This window comes from Zootoca vivipara, chromosome 6 (genome assembly GCF_963506605.1).
Source record: "Zootoca vivipara chromosome 6, rZooViv1.1, whole genome shotgun sequence".
Taxonomy (NCBI): domain Eukaryota; kingdom Metazoa; phylum Chordata; class Lepidosauria; order Squamata; family Lacertidae; genus Zootoca; species Zootoca vivipara.
In genome coordinates, this window is record NC_083281.1 from 63630809 (window position 1) to 63651373 (window position 20565).

The 20565-nt window shown below is 45.4% G+C and overlaps 2 protein-coding genes across 3 annotated transcripts in view; both read left to right on the plus strand.

Annotated features, from left to right (window-relative positions):
• LPCAT2 (lysophosphatidylcholine acyltransferase 2) overlaps positions 1-15106 on the plus strand; it is a 34836-nt gene extending 19730 nt beyond the window's left edge. The window contains exons 7-14 of one of the 2 annotated variants that reach the window (XM_060276062.1): positions 736-770; positions 1434-1488; positions 2802-2884; positions 3471-3596; positions 4100-4253; positions 9396-9494; positions 10159-10391; positions 10532-11719. In XM_060276062.1, the coding sequence (XP_060132045.1) occupies positions 736-770; positions 1434-1488; positions 2802-2884; positions 3471-3596; positions 4100-4253; positions 9396-9494; positions 10159-10383 (777 nt within the window). In that variant the 3' untranslated portion in view covers positions 10384-10391; positions 10532-11719. Of the gene's footprint in view, positions 1-735; positions 771-1433; positions 1489-2801; positions 2885-3470; positions 3597-4099; positions 4254-9395; positions 9495-10158; positions 10392-10531; positions 11720-11749 lie in introns of those variants that run through there. The other variant, XM_035119363.2, reaches the window with a different exon arrangement.
• CAPNS2 (calpain small subunit 2) lies at positions 4268-6567 on the plus strand. The gene has a single exon (XM_035119364.2). It carries the CDS (start codon positions 4701-4703, stop codon positions 5619-5621), a length of 921 nt encoding a protein of 306 aa, XP_034975255.2. The 5' UTR covers positions 4268-4700; the 3' UTR covers positions 5622-6567.
• Positions 15107-20565: the final 5459 nt, after the last annotated feature.

Below are 20565 nucleotides of genomic sequence, written 5' to 3' on the forward strand. Positions count from 1 at the left end.
TGTTGTTTTGGAGAGTGAAAATGTGATAAATTTTGCTTTAGGTGCAAACAGAATCAGATTTTCTCCACCATTCCTTCTCAGGAGCCACAAACCAATTGCTGTTTGTTTCTTTGTTTGTTTAGAGCATTTTTACCCCTACACTTCAACCAAAAAAGGCTCCCAGACTGACTTATATACAAACAGTTAAAACAAGACAGCCTCTGCCTACAAGCTTAGAAGCTAGAAAAAACACCACATACTGTAGAAGGAGAAAAGCACAGGGAAGGGATGATGGGTGGGGAGGTCAAATTCTGGCACCAGTTCTAAAATGGTTGTTCTTATAATGGCTAGTTGGCACAGTTCAGGGGCAGGAGGTGTCTGATGGAGGTGGGCTAGTGGCAAAGCTGATGGAGTGAGTGATTCCTGTTTGCCACCTCTCCCACTGAGGTAGGCTAGCGAAATTGCTGTCCCCATGTGACTGCTGAGGGAGAGGAGGCCTGATGAAGTGAGTTCTGCGTCTTCCCCTCTGTTACATCCTCCAGGTGTTGCTAGATTCCAAGTCCTATGAGCCCTGGCTAGTGTAACCAGTGGTCAGGGATGGTGAGACTTGGTCCACAGCCTCCGGAGAAGCACAGGTTTCCTGCTAGAGACTTGCTAGTGAATCACGCCCACTTCCTGGTCTCGGCTGTGCTTTGCTTTCCATTTGTCTAACGAGCTGTTTATAACTATTCATTTATTTTGTTTGCTTTCCTCTAGGATACCGTGACGTGGACTTGGCAGGGCTACAATTTGTAAGTGGCACCACCCTAATGACAAACGTTCTTATCGCCGGCGGCTGTTGACAATACTAGTTGCAGCATCTTTGTATGTGCTGCATATACAGATCTTTAGATATGGGTGCCATGTTCAGAAGGTTCAGAAGGTTTATATCGCAGCAATTGTATACTAATGGGGCAGCGGTGGGGAACCATTCTCATCCCAAGGGCCGTGTTCCCTTCTGAGCAACCTTTGGGCTAGGGGTGGGGGACATGCTGGTAGTGAGCAAGGCAAGAAGCAAAAGTTGATGGAGCAACACATTAACTTGGTCACTCATCCCTCCCTGTCCTCCCTCCCTGTCCTCCATCCAGGTAAGCCAAAAATTATCCAAGTTCAAGGACAGGCAAAAGCAGCATCTTGATTGTCAGCCAATCTGGAAAGGCCTTGCATAAATTGCATATATTGTTAAAATGTATTAAATAGCCTATCATCTCAAGGCTGTAGCAAGGATTACTAGCAAGGATGTGAAAAACTTCATTGCAAAGCCTACTTATCATTACAAGGGCCTTCTATTTTTTTTTTTTAGATCTGCTTTATTTGTGATGTCCATTTGAAAACTTAGCTGTTTAAATGTCACATTTAAATGGATTGATTTGAAAATGGTTTGCAACCTTTGTTTTATTTTAATTCTTTTCCAGCAAAGAGGCATTAGTCTTGACTTTGTGCCAGCTGTTTACAAAAGTTGAAGTGGAGGTGAGAACCAGAGAAATGCTGCTATTTTAAACCTGAATGTGTTGATTAGTTTACAAGCAATTGGTTTGCAAATGTTTGAGAACTGACATTGAGCAATGATAGAAAAGCTTCCTTTCTCTTCTTCCCTGCTAAATTGGACCTAGAGGGTTTGCCCCTCTCCCCAATCCTGTGCTTTAAATAATATCTCTTTTTATTTTTATTTTTAAAAAGCACGTACAGCCCTACACTAGTGGATAAATTGTTGTTGTTTAACCCTTGGCGTTTGCCAAAATAATTGGAAATACTTGGTTTGAGAAAGATACATTGACTGGGAGCACTGGTTACAGAGGTTTTTAGTACAGCTAATGTTTGCCATTGAGCAGTTTGCTTTTCTAATATATATGGATGTGCTGCCATCTACTGGCAGACCTGCTTATCTTCCCCAACAGATTTCATCAAGTTTGTATATTGCATGGATGCATACACACAGAGGCCCTATACTGCACTATACTTTTGAAGCAGCATCATACCACCTGAAACAGCCATGGCTTCCCCAAAGGAATCCTAGGAGGTGTGGTTTGTTAAGGGTCTTCAGTTGCTAGGGGACTCCTGTTTCCCTCCCAGAGCTACAATTCCCAGAGCTCCTGGAGGGGGGGATTGATTGTTATACCACTCTCGGAATTGTAGCTCTGTGAGGATTAGCAAACTAGAGCTCCCAGGATGCTTCAGGGGAATCTATGACTGCTTAAAGTGGTATGATATAGACTCATTGATAGATTTTATATAGGTAAAGGTAAAGGGGCCACTGACCATCAGGTCCAGTCGTGTCCGACTCTGGGGTTGCGGCGCTCATCTCGCTCTATAGGCCAAGGAAGCCGGCGTTTGTCCGCAGACAGCTTCCAGGTCATGTGGCCAGCATGACAAAGCTGCTTCTGGCGAACCAGAGCAGCACACGGAAACGCCGTTTACCTTCCCGCCGGAGCGGTCCCTATTTATCTACTTGCACTTTGATGTGCTTTCGAACTGCTAGGTTGGCAGGAGCTGGGACCGAGCAACCGGGCTTACCCCATTGCAGGGATTCGAACCGCTGACCTTCTGATCAGCAAGCCCTAGACTCTGTGGTTTAACCCACAGCGCCACCTGGGTCCCTTAGATTTTATATATGCATACATAAATAGATATACAGGTGATAGCCAACAATTGACATACATTAGACCTGTTGAAATAAATGGATTCAAAGTCCATTGATTTTTGTGGTCCTGAAATATAACCTACCCAGGTTATTAAGACTCTACTGGCTTGTGTAACTGCTTTTTTTAAAATTATTATTTCAGTTTCTTCCAGTCTACATTCCATCCGAGGAAGAAAAGAAGGATCCAGTCCTTTTTGCCAGTGGAGTCCGTAACAAAATGGCAAGGTGATGTGGGAATCCTTTTGCAAGGTTACCTTAAGGCGGCAGGTGGCTGGTGTAAAATTATATCAGGCTTGAATCCTTCCAGCCTGTGTGAGTGCCACCACATAATTGGTGGAGAACTCCTGGCTGGGGGCCAAACATGGCTCTTCAACCCTCTCTATCCAACCCTCAGGACTCTCCCTAAGCCAAACCCCTTCTCTCCAGGGCACACACAGAGAGGTCTCCTAACTGTCAGCACCCTTAATAAACTACAGCTCCCAGAATTCTTTGGGGGAAGCCACGGCTGTTTTACGTGGTACAGTGCTTTAAATGTACAGTGTGTCAAACATTCCTCAGCCTCCTTGAAAGGGAACATGAGCACATCAAAGGCCCTGCATCACACTCAAGAGATGGCCATCAAAATGTTTACTCTCTTTGATGATTTTTCAATGTAGTTTTGTTTCTCATTAACTGATGGCAAACAATCAACCAAAATGTGGGGAAATCTTTCAGCATAGCGCTAGTTTATACAGTCAGTGCTTTTACTTTGCCTAGAACAAGAAGATGAGCTTACCTTCTAAAGTGGTGTCATACATATGTTTAATTTCAGGGCTTTGGATGTGGCCACTACGGACCACACGTATGAAGACTGCCGCCTCATGATCTCGGCTGGACAGCTGACCTTGCCCATGGAGGCCGGATTGGTGGAATTCACCAAAATCAGCAAGAAACTGAAGTAAGTGTTTTGCTTTTGCTTGGTTCAGATGCAAGATTTGTTGGCTGTTGGATGCTTGACTTGAAAGATGCTCTGCTTGTATCCAACATCTGGAAGGCCACAGGTCCCTGCTGCATATGGATGGCAAACTCGAATGTGGCTCCTTGGATAGCTAATCCATCCATGCACAATAAAGAACTCCAGGGTTTGCAGATGTACAAGGGAAATAATGGGGCAGGGGGATAATCCAAAATAGCTCAAGCAGGATTGAGTGTGTTTAGTGGCCATGGGATGTTGGCTGACTGTAGGAAGAGGGAGACAGAACCATAAGGTGAAGGGGGAATGGAATGGAATGGAGCATGGAATGGTTCTGGCTGGCTGGCTGGCTGGCTGGCTGGCTGGCTGGCTGGCTGGCACCGTGAACAGGAGCACACTACTTTGCTACTTTTCTTTTACTTTTGAGCTCTCAGTGGCCTTTACTAATGGCAAGTGGGGCCTCTGGACTCTTTCTTCCCTTTCAATAGTCTTAAATGGGACAGCATCAGAGAGCAGTTGGACCAGTTTGCTGCGGTCGCCAGCACCTCCAAGGGGGGCAGGATTGGAATCGAGGAGTTTGCCAACTACCTGAAGCTGCCCGTCTCAGATGCTCTCGAACAGCTGTTTGCCCTATTTGACAGGGTAAGCATGCTCCCCCACTCCCCCCCATAATCCTTTCTGCAGAAGCTGTGCTTGCAATTCAATCCTCATGCAGTCTTCTTCTTCTTTTATAAAAAGAATCCAAATTTACCATAAGGAGGAGAGATGATGGGTGAGTAGGGGAACAGCATAGAATCAGTGCAAGGAAGGAGGCACATGGAATGAGGTTAAAAAGAGTCTGGTGTCTCCAGGGAAAGGGTTTGCAACTCCAAGTGCACAGTAAGAAGCAGCTGCCTTTGTTCATGTGCAGCAGAGGGTGGAGTTCTGCAATACCCATGAATTCCAACTGTGAAATATGACATGTATGGGCATGGCAGGCGGTAATTGCTTTGACAGATCAGTTGCTCTTGTAGCGCACACCCAACTGTGCTCTTCTCAGACGCCCTCGGAGCTTTTTGGAAGGTGTTTGGTTCTCTCCGAATCTTCGCCATGTTCCTCGTTCAGGCTTTGTTGGACACCGCTACCGGTGGCAGTGGTGGCGGTGGTGGTAGCGCTGGAGGAGCCCTGCTGAGAAGCATTGCAGGAGGAGGTGGGGGTGGGGGTGCTGGCGGAGCCCTTCTGAGAAGCATTGCAGGAGGAGGTGGTGGCGGTGCTGGCGGAGCCCTCATGAAAGGCCTCGGAGGCGGAGGTGGTGCTGGAGGAGCCTTGGTGAGAGGCCTCGGGGGGCTCTTGGCAGGAGGAGGAGGAGGAGGTGGCGGAAGCAAAGCAGGGAACATTATGGGGATCGTCGGGGGGATCGTCAACATCATCAGCGAAGCGGCAGCTCAGTACACTCCTGAGCCGCCACCGACCCCCCGCAGCCATTTTGCGAACGTGGAAGCCAACGAGAGCGAGGAGATGCGCCAGTTCCGCCGCCTCTTTGCCCAGCTGGCTGGCGATGACATGGAGGTGTGCCCCACGGAGCTGATGGAGATCCTCAACAAGGTGATGGCCAGGCACCAGGACCTGAAAGGCGGGGGCTTCAGCCTGGACACCTGCCGGAGCATGGTATCCGTCATGGACAGTGACACCACGGGCAAGCTGGACTTCTACCAGTTCAGATACCTGTGGAACAACATCAAGAAGTGGCAGTGCGTTTTCAAGCAGCACATGGGCCCGGCGGGGACCATCGAAATGGCCCATCTGCCTGACGCCTTCAAGGCTGCCGGCTTCCACCTGCACGAGCAGATCTACGCGCTGATCATCCGCCGGTACGCCGACGAAGACGGCAGCATGGATTTCAACAACTTCATCAGCTGCCTGGTGCGCCTGGATGGCATGTTCCGAGCCTTCAAGTCCCTGGACAGGGCTGGCGATGGCAAAGTACGGATGAACGTCCAGGACTGGCTGCAGTTGACCATGTACTCTTGAAAGCAAGTCAGGGGGCGGTTTCTAGCTTCAGACTGCAAGCGCTACTTTTTAGTTACATAACTGGACTCTGTTCCTTTCTGGAAACGAGGCTGACTCTCTTGCACCATCGTTATGTTTTAGGCTTGCCAGGGAGATAGGCAAGGTAGGGGAGGTTGTAAACTTACATCTAGCTTTACTCAAGGTGCTCGTTTTAGCTTTGTTGTCTATGATTTTCACCTTTTTCCTTTAAGTGCTTTTGTTTAAATAATGAGAATGGCTGGTGTGTTTTAGAAATGCATTGTTTATCATTTCAGCAGCATGCATACACATTGCTTGTGTAAGCTGTACTTATGTCTAGGACCAAAACTGTGTATTTTAAAAAGTGCCTAAATTGGGCAGAAAAGAATGTTGCTTTTCACAGGCAGCAATAGTGTGTTGAAGGGTGTGGGGTGCCTCTGATATATAGTGTAGTTATACTGCAGCAAAATGCATCGCTGTGTGAAGGCAGAACTCCTGCCCCCTCCCAAAGAAACCTCCTCAAATCTTTCCCCTCCCTCCGCAGATGTTTACTGTACACCATCAGGGTCTTGCAGAGACCAGTTCCCATTCCCATGCCACCTCCCATTTTGGTCCCTCCCCCCCCCAACAGACACCTCATCATTCTGTAACTGCTAGCTTGTTTTTGGGTGGTGCTGTTCTTCTGAAACGTGACTGGCACTCAGCCACCCAAGTCCGCTGTTAGCTGGAATGCTGTAAACTTAGACACAGGAATGGGTACTGGGGGGAGAGCGAGTTGCAAGCTGAGTAAAGTTGTAGTCCGTAGCTTTTCGTTCGGTGTTTTCCATCATTTTGCCCAAGGGCACTTTTGAATCCCAAGCAAGCACTGACAAAGTAGATATTCGGCTAATTCGTGGTCATGAAGGGGTGAAAATAAGGGCGAATAAACTTGGGTCAAAACAACAAAGAAGGAGATTTCTGCCATTTATTTGATCATGTTGCAGCCCCAGGGAGGGGGTGAGAGAAGCACCGGAGCGATCTCCACCCTTCAGCACCAGGGTGGCCAACCTGCTCGAGACTGCCCTGGTCTTATACCAAACGAGGTCCTTTCTCCATGGCACCACACTGGCATTGCAATATGCAGCAACATCGCCAGTCTACATATTTGACGTTCTGCTTTTGAGGATTGGGGAGAAGGAAAAAAGGTGCACAGTCACAGAGAGATAACACACACAGAGAGAGAACACTGAACTCCACATTGTAAACTCTCTGCTCCCTTTCTTGTATGTGCCCCAGGTTTGCACCTCTTCTAAAACCACCTCTTCATGTTTCCACCATGTTACCAGTTCTGACTTTATGTTGAATCCTGGCTCCCTTCTTTTTCTTTTTCAGACCTAAACCCAGGTGTTTGCGTGTTTAGTAAACGGAGTGTGCCGGGATGATTCATATTTTCTTGGCAAGTCCTTTCTCAAATTTAAAAACCCAGACACCTATTTTTGGCATGGCTCATCTCCCCACCCAAAGTGGGAACGCCCTGCCATGTCCATTGTTCATATCGGTTTTTGGAATGGTGTTATTTGAATAGCTGCAGCTGGTCTGGCTGGGAGGGCCTCTGTAAGCATTGTATGATGTGCACAGCCAATCCTTGCTGGCTATTTTCCTCTTCTTTTTGTAAAAAGAAGCTGGTTTTTTTGGGGTGGGGGGCATTTGGAACTGGAAAAGTAGGTGATGGTGGAGTGGGGAGATAATCACTGACTTAGCTGTCTTTGCAACAGGTGCTCCATCTCTAGGAAGTTCCAAATTTATGTTTGCTCTGTCAAAGGTGCTAAAAGCTACAACATTCAAAATAATTTTAATTATGATTACTGCTCACTCCAATTGCCAACCCTGCCTGCCCACCAAGCTCTTTGTCAACTCACTTCCATTTACACATCACCCACCCCTCCCTCCAAGCCCTCCCCTGACCACTTGCTGCAACCCCACCCCTTTTTAAAGGAGAGGGGCAAGATTCAGAGAGCAGTTTGCCATATCACGCTTTGAAGTGTGTCCCCCTTTCTGTTAAAATGATCACCTGGGCCTCCTGCTACCCACACAGCTTGCTTCCTCACCTGCCTGCCACCTGTTGGCAGGCAGGTGAACTGCAGCGTGACAATTGCCTTACATTTATATGCATATAGGAGGAATGAAGGTTCATTGTGTTTTCAGTTTTGACTGTTAACCTCTATCTTATGAAGCTTCACTGGGCACTTTCTGCATACTTTCTCTGCAGCTTTCGTATTTGCATCCTTGAGGACATAAAAATGCAAGCATTATTGAAGATAACACATAAAATTGCATGTTATTATTCCATTGCCTGTCAGGATTGCCTATATTAGTCAAAACTGCATGTTTACCAGGAGACATTCACACTAAATGCTGGTGAATTTCTAGAAGGTTTGAAAAGGAAATTTGCAGATTGCTGCAGTAGTGTGGAGAATTTCACTTTAAGACTGAAAATAGGAGAAAATATTAACTATTTCTTCGTGATGGTAATGGCAAAAGGGGTTTGGCAGGTATCTACCAACATCGGCTTTTGATGCCAACTCAACACACTAGTACCAGTATGCTACAAATCTATCCTTTATTTTAGTACAGGAGGCAGAAAAGAAGAGAAATCAAGGCTTGTGATCTTTGCTACATTAACAAATAAAATAACTTTTATTTGTCTTTGCAAGCCAGTTCCCCCCCCCCCCGAGGATCCCCCCCCTTACTGGGGATGCAGATGGGGGGGAGGCAGTTAAATGTGCTAATTCCAGTTTGCACACATTCCATTCTTTTAAGGCAGAGCCCATCCCTTCCTCTGCCTTAAAGTCTGGAAACTGGCCAGTCTCCTGAGGGCTGGTATGCCAGCCTCTTTCAGATGATGTGTATAGCCAGTGGCTTGAAATGGAGCCTGCCCCTTGCACTTGAATATTGTGTGTGGGTACACACACACACACACACACACACACACACACACACCACATATAAATGTTTACATAAAGGATATATTTTGTAAGAAGAACAAACAAATAAATAAAAGCCTAATAAAGCAAAATAAACAGAAATGTTAGGCTTGCCATACGTCCGGGAATTTCTAGACATGTACTCATTTGGGGGTCCTTCATGCACATCCAGGGGAATTTTACATTTTAAAGCAAATGTCTAGGATATGGGTTGTGTGTGTGTGTGTGTGTGTGTGTGTGTGTGTGTGTGTGTACGTACCAGCAGCTCTGGTTCAGGCTCTGGCACGGACACAATTGCCCTAAAAAAGTTCAACAACTTTTTGTGTCCAGATTTTTTACCCCTTGAAATATGGCAACCCTAAGAAATGTATAAGACCCAAAACATATTAAGCAGTCCAATCTTATGGGTCAGGGAATCATCACAAGATGTCTAAGCAGTTGGTGGTTGCAGCTTTATGTATATAACAGAGGGGAGGGCATTCCACAGAAGAGGGGCAACAACAGAAAACACCCATTTTTGCGTCACTGCCCTGTGATATTCTGTAGGGTGTGGTGTGACAAGTAGAACTCGCTGTGAAGATGAATTGATGGTTGATCATTTTTTTGGAACTATAGCTCTGTGAGGGGAATAGGGGTCCCCTAATGACTCTCAGCACCCTCAACAAACTGCGGCTTCCATAATCCTTTGGGGGAAGCCATGGCTGATTAGAGTGGCGTCATAGTGCTTTAAATGTATGCTGTGGATGTGGCCCAACAATGTCAGGGCGGAGAGAGCAGCACATACCCTTTGAATGTTGCCCTGCATTTCTTACAGAATGGAGATGGTACCATAGACTTCAGAGAGTACGTTATTGGTTTGACCGTAGTTTGCAACCCTGCCAACACAGAACAGACCATTCAAATGGCATTTCAGGTAAGTCCTCAAGCTTAGCATCTTAACTCCAAAAAGAGTTCAGCTATACATAAAAACTTTCAAAATCCATGGGGGGGGGGAGTGTCTCTAACAAAGTACTGCTCAGAGTAGACCCATTGAAATCAAGGGACTTAGTAGAGTAGCCATGGGCATTATTGTTAATGGGTTTAATGTTTTTTAAAAGATAGATTGCTGCAAACTAAGGGGGGGGGAGAGTTTTTAAAATCTAAATTATTGCACAGAAACTGCAGTGTGTAGATACAGCCAGAGTTTCCTGATGAAATAGAAAATGCCTAATGCCTCCATATGGCACTGTTTTCCTTTAATTTCTTTAAAAAAATATTTACCTTATTGATTAAATGATTCCTTTCAAGAAAGCTCATGCATTAAATGAATTATCAAATGCTTATATTTATATAGTCTGTTGATCTAGTCTATTTATCTAAACTGCAGCCTTAACAAAAATGCCCAACTCACATTAAACAGTGATGTATGGTTTGCTCAAATTCCTAACCCTCCCTTGATGTGCCATGCCACCAACCTCCATCTATTGAGGGTTCCTCTATAATTCCCTTGACTTATTTAACAGTAAAGCCCCTTTGGCTGTTCCCAATGTAACAACGGTTCCCATTGCAAAACATCAGCACGTGCCTCTTTTCTACAGCTCTTTGACGTTGATGAAGATGGCATCATAAATGAAGACGAATTCAGCTTAATTATGCGTTCAGCACTTGGGCTTCCAAGCCTTGACGTTTCTAATCTGTTCAAGGAAATAGACGCTGACAACTCTAAAAAGCTCTCCTATGGTAAGTGTCTAAACAAGCCTAAACTGTCATGGCTTCCTTGGGAATTGTTGTCTGGACCTGAGATTGCCGAGTCCCTTAGGTGAATCCTTAGGTCAGGCATAGGCAACCTTGGCTCTTCAGATGTTTTGGAACTACAACTCCCATGATCCCTGACCACTGCCCCAGCTAGGGATCATGGGAGTTGTAGTTCCAAAACATCTGGAGAGCCAGGGTTGCCTATGCCTGCCTTAGGTTTTGCCTACTGTCCCAGTGGTTCTGTGCAGAAACCAATGATATCTCAATAAGGTGGAGCTCCTTTTACATTTGTAGTATAACTATGCATTTATTGTTGTAAGTATGGTGCCCCCTAAAAGTTGTAATTAACTTATCATCTTTGGATATCACGTTTCCAGCGCTTCCAGTCTGTTGCTCTTTTCAGGTGGGATTCGAGTTGTACATTTAGAGTGGTTTTGGTGGTATTGAGCAACCAACTCCCTTTTGCAAAAGATTGGACTTTTTGTGACATGGAAAGTGGTGGGGAAATGCTCTGGAAAGTGTGGGGCAACACCCACAACGTCATCTAACCTCCCTACAAGCAAATGAGAACAAAGGCTCTTTAAAGAGCCAGTGGTGTCTAATCTCCTTGCAAACAAATCAGATTGAATGTGCAGAATGTCTATCTGGACGTACCCTTAATCCTAGTTTAGTGCAGGGGGAGGAACCTCCGGTCCAAATTAGTGTTCTCAGAGGTATTTATTTGCCCTGCAAGGCTGCTTTTCCCCCAGCGAAGCCAAGCTACCCCACATCTGATGTCATGGGGAGTCAGGTGGGGGGGGGGGAGGTTAAAGCTGCGGCTGAAGAAGAACAATTGGAAGACTTAAAGTGCAATCTCAAGTGTTCCTTAACAAGTAGAGCTAGCATTCAGCAGCTTTTGAATTTAGTGCCAAAAGGAAGGCCCAATCAGATGGGTTTCACCCAGAAGCTCCTAACTGGAGCTCCTGAATGGAGCCAGTTTACCCTGACATGGAAACAGGGACAGTAGCCTTTTGTCTGAGCCTAATGCTGTGGTTTAATATTAACTGTGGTTTGTTTAAACAATCCAATTTTCTGGTACAGTACATGTTTTGAAGTTGGCTAGTCTCAGTCAAAACACAGGTTATCAGTCCAGACGACATGATGAGCTGCACTCAGGGCCGGCTCTAGGTAGAGTCCCGGTGGTGCGGGGTGCCAGGGCGCCGGGCCAGTAGGTGGGGCACTGCGCAGCAAAGCCGTGCAGAAGCCATGCTGCGCCCTGCGAGGGCGGGGGTGCCAGAGCGATCTCCGCCCCTCAGCACCAGGGCGCCTGACCTGCTCGAGACTGCCCTGGCTGCACTTCAGCAAAAGCAGAAGCTCATGCTAAAGCTATGGTTTAATGCAATGTCCAAACTCCCCCAGTGTTAGAAATAACTTCTTGTGTTTCTCGATTTTCAGAAGAGTTCAAGGATTTTGCTCTGAAACATCCCGAATATGCCAAACTGTTTACAACGTACCTCGAGCTACAGCGTTGCCAAATATTTCCAGAGACAGAATTTACTTGCAGCACGCCGACTGTGAAAACCCCAGTTTCAGAAATTGCCTCAGTGCCAAGGAATAAAGTTTGTCCTCAGGCCAGTGATGATGACCATTCCATTGTCAGTGTCTCTGATAAAAAAGAAGACTGAATCTAAAAGGCTGAATATATTTGAGTCTGTGTTGATGTTTTGTATTTTATTTTTAATATAAAGAGAATACGGATTTTCTTCTTTTTTTAAAAAAATGCCGTTTTTACATTTTTATCAGAGAAGGCAAAGAGAGAGAAAAATAATTGCTTAAAAGTTATCCAACTAGTTTTAATGAGTCAATTATTTTATTTATTATTTTTATCACTTAGGCTGCATTAATTGCAACCCTGTTTCATTGGGCTGCTTGCACTGAGGCAAAATGCAATACAATGGTTACTCTCTTGGAAAGAATGCCATTGATGTCCCCACCCCACCCCCCGGATTTGTGGCAAAATGTTTCCAAACAGTTAAAAACTATTTCTGGAGTAGCAAACAGATTGCTCTAAGCTAACTTGGCCTTCTGGAGCAGAAGTGGAAATGTAAGATCATAAATTAATAGGGTTGGACCTTGCATTTGGGGTGACCTATGTATCGGAACGCGGGTGGTGCTGTGGGTTAAACCACAGAGCCTAGGGCTTGCTGATCAGAAGGTGGGCGGTTTGAATCCCCGCGACGGGGTGAGCTCCTGTTGCTCGGTCCCTGCTCCTGCCAACCTCGCAATTCGAAAGCACGCCAAAGTGCAAGTAGATAAATAGGTACCGCTCCAGCGGGAAGGTAAACGGTGTTTCCGTGCGCTGCTCTGGTTTGCCAGAAGCGGCTTAGTCATGCTGGCCACTTGACCTGGAAGCTGTACGCCGGCTCCCTTAGTCCGCGTCTGGACCTAATGGTCAGGGGTCACCTTTACCTTTGCCTATGTATCAGAACTAAGATTATGATGTCTCATTCTTTTGTAGTTGTCCTTGTCTACCCCCTTCATTCTACCCCCAGAGTCTATGCCTTCCTCCACCTTCCTCTTCCCTTCTCTGAATTAGTATCTGATTTCAGTTCTGCGAACTGATTGGTCTATTGGATGACCACCTTGATTGACCATCCCCCCTTTCTTTGGAAAAAGGAAAGCATATCATGGATGCAATATGGGAGAAATCTGGTGGACTGTACTCTTTTATCCCTCGGTTAAGCAGGAAGAAGGTAAGAGAAGGCCCTTGCTTGGAAACCGCCTCACTCCCATGATAAAACAAGCAGTAAGTCTTCCTTTTGGACACTTGACGTGTTGGCTGATCAGATGACACCCTCAACGTTCTGAGACAGCTGTACAAGGACTGTATCAGTCCCAAAAATAGTCATAATTTTGCTCCTCACTGTTATTCCATTTGCGGCCCTCTTGAGGGTCATTTCCCAATTGACTGTGTCTGCATTGTACCTACTGAGAAACCAGGTGGGCATGGTTTCTCTGATATCTTTCTTGGCCTGTGTCCTGGGGTTAACTTCAACTGGGGAAATGGTAGAATAGGAGAGGAGGGTGTATAGATTGAGAAGAGAAAATCCTCTATACACTGATATGGATCTGTAACCCCATCCTCAAGGAGCTGCATTTGTCTTTCTTTATTTCTTTAATGCAGGAGATCTAATCACCACGTCACACTAGCTGGTCTGATAGTATCCTCACAGGCTATCTTACCAGCCAGCTAACTATTTTTGAAGGTTCGTCAGCAGAGTACATCTGTCTATAGAATAAATGTGTGTGTATTGAGAAAGGGGAACGTGCTCACTCAGGGGATTTTGGCCTTGTAACTATACTGAAAAGCCATTTTACAATATGTTTGCACTCCACAAAATATTGCCTAGTGTTGTCTATCTTAGCCTAACAAATGCCTGTCTTGTCCTTATCTGGCCACCTTGGTTGGAAGCGGTCTTCTGGAGTAGAAAAGATGTGAATATTATAGGAAGTAAATTAAAAATAAAATAATATGGTTTATTTGCACATGATGGTGTATGTGGTTGGCTTTGTGCTTAAAATAAGAGCTGGATCTGCTGCTATAGGCTTTCGTGTGTGACTGGCACTAGTTCGGTGTTTTAAAAATTAGAGCTGTAGATTCAGCAGCTGTGTAATGAATGTTTACTCCTAGGATGTCATGAGAGAAAGTGGACTGAAGGTGTATGGATTGGTGCAATTTTTGAGCTAATTAGGGTCTGGCTACTTTATTTTAAATCTGTGGATGCTGCTCCAAGGTGGAAAAGAGGGATATAAATGTATCAGATACAAAAACTTAAGTGCTCTTGAGTAGAGATAAAGGAGAAATTCAATTCAATGCACATAAGAAAAATTGATCAATCTTTCACTTTCCAAAACAATATCCAAACCAAAACACAGCTTTCCTTCAAATGCCACTCTTACCTGAATTTTACAATGCAATTTTCCAACCAATGTTTTTTTTAAAAAAAAAATGCATGTATTTTCAAAAGATTGGGTCCATGTTGCGCAGCATCCATTAAGCAAGACATCCCCTTTGGATTTAAACATAGTGGGTGATGCTCATTGGGGCTGGTAGGGTGTAAGACAGGAGCCCAACAGTAGGTGGAGCCAGAGCCAATGATAGCTAGAGCCAGATAAGTCTAGTGTTGTTTCCATCCACCTCCCTGATGAGTTCTGCAAGAGGCAACACTGAGACTAAGGAGGAGGAAGCTGGTGGTCATTGGACTAACTCTGGACTAACCTCTGGACTAACTGCAAGAAGACAGACAGACAGACAGACAGACAGACAGACAGACGGGGCTGGCTGAGGGCACACTGTGGCTGGTAGCACAATGACTTAATGGACCAGGGTTAATCTTGCATTGGACTGTGGTCCAATGCTAAGTGCAAGGAAATAGGGCTGATAGCCACATGTGTGCAAAGCAAGCAAGAATTCAGTGAAGGAGGAAATGTACTTTTACTAAAGTTATGTCTATAATTGCAGAAGTGAAGCTCCTTACATTTCTGGAATTGCAGGTGGGAAAGCATAGGGGTTCATTCTTGGAAAGAATATCCGAGTTTCTGGATCCTAAACAATAAATATCAGGAAAGAACACCCAAGTTCTAAATAGTAAAATGCATTCTATAAACCATAGGTAGGATATTGCCTTTCAGATTAACAAATAAGGTTGCTATATTGTTTCCATGTGCTTTATGGTTTCCTGTTTATGTATGGTGTTTCCTCTTCAAAGCTTGTGGGTTTTATGTGCTTTTTAAATAAACATTGAAATGATGCGGTGTCTCCATATATGAAAAACGTGATCATCGAAAAGCTCCAAATGGTTTCTGAATCATTTTTTGTAATTGTTGAAATGAGGTGTTTCTCTGTACTGTATTTGGGAACCAAAGACAGAGTGAGGGACCTCCATATTCCCAGACTGTCCCTGTCCTCTCAGCTGACCTCCCTATCTCTTTGATGTTAGACTGATATGTCTTAGGTTGCATCCTGTTTACAACTTCCTCCTCCTTCTCACACTTCTCTCTCGGACCTCAAGATGAGAGGTGGCCTTGGAACTGCCCTCTAAGAGCAAAAGAGGAAGATTAGCTAGGTTAGAACTAGAAACAATTCTATCCAAGTTCTGCACTTCCAGCAATTATTTTGTTATTTTTTATTACTTTCAAATATCTCTGTGTGTGTGGTTGCAACAGGTAAAGTCTATTCTGTAACCAGGTTCAATAGCTGTACGCTGCACACTTAGCATACCAAAAGTGCTCCATTAGGTAAGTGGGGTCTTGCTTCCAAGAACATGCTCAACAGCCAGGGAAGGGGAATTCAATTTGGTATGCATTTAAGGCTGAATCTGTCAAATTCACACTTTGCAGGACAGTCTGTGAACCGAAACACAACTAGCCATTGAAATTCACGTGTACCAGAATTTTGCAATGCAGTTCTCCAGCCAGCTAAGGTTTGCAAAAAACGTGTAAGATATCCTAACCAAATTTTGCCTGATGGTCAGCTGCCCTGCCAATAGAGGTGCTATTTCATTTCAATGACCTTTTTTCATCCATTTCATCCATTACTTTAAAAGCCAAAGTGAAAAAAGCCAAAGCTGTAAATAATAATAATAATAATTTTTTCTCCCTCTCGGGTCACATTGTAGCAGGCTGTGAGCGCTTAAGAGTCTCACCCTCAATTACTATTTGCAGGAAATCAGAAGCCAAACCTCTTGTGACATTAAGGAGGTGTGTTCGCCATCTGCTTGAAAATGTGGATATTTCATTAGGAGGGAAGTTAACCTGACATTTCATTAAGCCAAAATGCAAACACAGTCATTTAATTTGATCAAAAGGCAGCCGGTATGCTTTGAAGCCTGGTCCTGCATGTGTTTACTCGGAAGCAAGGCTTACTGAGTTCACTATGACTTGGTCCTTGGACTGCATATTTCATCGGGGGGGGGGGGAGCCTGCAGTAGGGGGCTTTAATTGCTTCTTGTTTCTTGAGATACAAAAGAACCTGCTGAGAGAAATATTTTTACATGATAAACAGACAGCAGTCACTAAGGTAAAGGTGAAGGACCCCTGGACGGTTAAGTCCAGTCAAAGGTGACTATGGGGTGTGGCGCTCATCTTGCTTTTCAGGCCAAGGGAGCTGGCGTTTGTCCCATAGCTGCCAAGTTTTCCCTTTTCTCGCGAGGAAGCCTATTCAGCATAAGGGGAAATCCCTTAAAAAAAGGGATAACTTGGCAGCTATGGTTTGTCCGCAGACAGCTTTCCAGGTCATGTGGCCAGCATGACATCTGCTCAACAACCAAAGCTAATTTCCCCCCTCCCACTCTTATTTCAAAGCTATTTTTGTCTTTGTATCAGAAAGGCACCAGGCCAATTTGGTTGCCAATAAATATTGCTGCAAACATTTCTGAGATCATGGCCTTTCCAATGAGTGGCTCCTGTCTAGGTTTGTTTATTGTCTTACTTCAAATGTTGTGAGGATCCTATGTCCTTTTAAAAATGTGTTTTTGGGGGTGGGGTAGGGTTATTGGGTTGTTGTTTTTATTTTGATTATGTATTTTGTGGTTTCCTATTTTGATTTTATTCTGTGAACCGCCCTGAGACCTCCAAGTATAGGGCAGTATATAAATTCTAACAACAACAACCGCTTCTGGTGCAACAGGACATTGTGACAAGTGCCAGAGTGCATGGAAATGCTGTTTACCTTCTCACCACAGTGGTACCTGTTTACCTCCTTGCACTGGTGTGCTTTTGAACTGCTAGGTTGGCAGGAGCTGGGACAGAGCAACGGGAGCTCACCACCGTCTCACGGATTCCAACCACTGACCTTCCAATCAGCAAGCACAAGAGACTCGGTGGTTGTGGCGAGGTACACCGGACGTTTAACGGTCTATTGACCCAGTACCTCCCTCACCTATGTTCTTCCCTTACTGCTACCAGCCAGTAAGTCTGTGTACTGGTACACAAATATTGGATTCCAGTCAGGTGAAAAGTAAACCAAACAATTAATTTTATTTAGGTGATGATCTTACAAGCATATAAATTCTTAATGGTTTCTCAAGTACTTTTACTTAAACTTAACCTTTAGAATTAGTTCCCCCCTTTTCCTCCCTGACTGAAGTTCCCTTCTTATTACTCTTTCAGATTCTGCACCACAGCTCACCTCACTAGCTTTTCTAACCCTCTCTCTATCTCAAAATTCTCTCCACCTCTCTCATCAACTCCCATCAACTCCCCCTTCTGACTGACTGCTTCTCCTTATATACCCCTGCTTCTGCCTATTGGCTATTTACCTCCCTTGCAACTTAACTCTTGCTAGACCCCTAGAGGTGAAACGCCACAGTGGTTGACACACACACCCAGTTTGTAGAGGATGGATGAACCTAGATTACTCACTTTTATCTTAAATTCAAGGTTGTTAAGAGACCCCTATTCCCTCAGAGGTACAATTCACAGAATACATCAAGAGTCAATCCCTCTTCCCAAGGAATTTAGGGAATTGTAGCTCTTGGAGGAAAATCATGGCCCTTTAAAGTGGTGTGCTACTGCTTTAACAGTGCAGATGAGGTCTTATAGCATGTGAATCAGGCTGCTGAAATCCTTGAACAAAGAATGAAGGCTCCTTATCTTCATTCCCCCCACCCATAATTTTTTATTGAAACTTTAGGCTCCTTCTCTTCAGATGTTCTTGCTGTACATCCAGATTCCAGGGGGCGTGGCTCCCCACTCATGCTTTGTGGACAGCAAAGCCGCCCTCATCAGATTATGGTTTTGTCACAACTATGGAATCTGAGAGGTGTTCAACCTCTGAGTCAAGATCACTTGATCCCAGCTATGCGAGAGCCAGCTGAGATGTGCTTGGCGATGAGAGAAGGGCAATCAGAAATACTCTTTTAATTCTTATAATAATAATAATAATAATTTATTATTTATACCCCGCCCATCTGGCCGGGTTCCCCCAGCCACTCTGGGCGGCTTCCAACAAAACAGAAATTCTAAAATACAGAGATCCATCAAACATTAAAATACAGAAATCCATCAAACATTAAAAGCTTCCCTAAACAGGGCTGCCTTGAGATGCCTTCTAAAGGTCTGGTAATTGTTGTTCTCTTTGACCTCTAGTGGGAGGGCATTCCACAGGGTGGGTGCCACTACCGAGAAGGCCCTCTGCCTGGTTCCCTGTAACTTGGCTTCTCGTAGTGAGGGAACCGCCAGAAGGCCCTCGGAGCTGGACCTCAGTGTCCGGGCAGAACGATGGGGGTGGAGACGCTCCTTCAGGTATACCGGACCGAGGCCGTTTAGGGCTTTAAAGGTCAACGCCAACACTTTGAATTGTGCTCGGAAACGTACTGGGAGCCAATGTAGGTCTTTCAGGACCGGTGTTATGTGGTCTCGGCGGCCGCTCCCAGTCACCAGTCTAGCTGCCGCATTCTGGATTAGTTGTAGTTTCCGGGTCACCTTCAAAGGTAGCCCCACGTAGAGCGCATTGCAGTAGTCCAAGCGAGAGATAACTAGAGCATGCACCACTCTGGAGAGACAGTCAGTGGGCAGGTAGGGACTCAGCCTGCGTACCAGATGGAGCTGATAAACAGCTGTCTTGGACACAGAGTTGACCTGTGCCTCCATGGACAGCTGTGAGTCTAAGATGACTCCCAGGCTGCGCACCTGGTCTTTCAGGGGCACAGTTACCCCATTCAGGACCAGGGAGTCCTCCACACCCGCCCGCCTCCTGTCCCCCACAAACAGTACTTCTGTCTTGTCAGGATTCAATCTCAATCTGTTAGCCGCCATCCATCCTCCAACCGCCTCCAAGCACTCACACAGGACCTTCACCGCCTTCACTGGTTCTGATTTAAAAGAGAGGTAGAGCTGGGTATCATCAGCATACTGATGGACACCCAGCCCAAACCCCCTGATGATCTCTCCCAGCGGCTGCATATAGATGTTAAAAAGCATGGGGGAGAGGACAGAACCCTGAGGCACCCCACAAGTGAGAGCCCAGGGGTCTGAACACTCATCCCCCACCACCACTTTCTGAACACGGCCCAGGAGGAAGGAGCGGAACCACTGCATGACAGTGCCCCCAGCTCCCAAACCCTCTAGACGATCCAGAAGGATGTTATGGTCGATGGTGTCAAAAGCCGCTGAGAGATCCAGCAGAACAAGGAAACAGCTCTTACCTTTGTCCCTAGCCCGCCGGAGATCATCGACCAGTGCGACCAAGGCAGTTTCAGTCCCATGATGAGGCCTGAATCCTGACTGGAAGGGATCTTATCTTACAGGTTTCCAGGTTATGGTTACTGGTGTTATCCTGAAAGCTGGCAAGGGAGAGTAGAGAAAGGGTGCCCTCTGGTGGTTTATGGCTTATTTTGCATAGGACATGCCCCACAGTGAGAAGACAAGTGGGCTCCTCCGTGCAACCCATCTTTGAGGATTCATGATAATTTTCTTACACAGAGGTTAGATTATACCCAGGCATTCATTTTGGTTGTTTTGTGGGCCAGTTATATGACAGTAAACAAATATGATTGGCTGGTGTGGTATTTAAACATCTTCCCTTTAGTCATTTGTTCATTCCAAACTTTTCACTGTCACCTTCTGAAACTGAAAAGGCCTAGTTGACATGATGATAGATGATATAGACAGACAGACAGACAGACAGACAGACAGACAGACAGACAGACAGACAGACAGACAGACAGATATGGCCTTTACCATTGTGTGTGTGTGTGGATGTGGATGTGGATGCGTTGTGCTAGAGTGACAGAGTGCTTTAATCCACTTTAAATGAGCAATCCCACATCACTCCCTCAAAATACTGACAGTGTCCTAATGAGAGGCTTCCACATGTTGCATTCTGTGAGTGCATAATCTGTATACCTGTGTACAGAAACAGTAGGGCCATATACCTGTATCAGTTATTCACATGTAACACTTAGCGAGCTTACAGTCTTTGAACATAGTAGTTGAATTTTACAAAGCAACAAATGTGCACCCTGTCACAGAAACACTTGTCCACGTGCAGAGAGATCTTGCACCTCCCTCTGTTCCTGGGTAACGTGTAAATGAGCCTTTGGCACTGGAAGGCCAATATCTGAAGCACCCCCTACCCCACATACTACTAAGGTATCCACAAGATCTGTGCCCACCAATGTCACTTCTTCCACATCTCTTTTGTTTATGAGCCATTGAACATGGATCATGCCTCTTGCTTGCCTGGATGGAAGGAATTATGACTTAAAAAA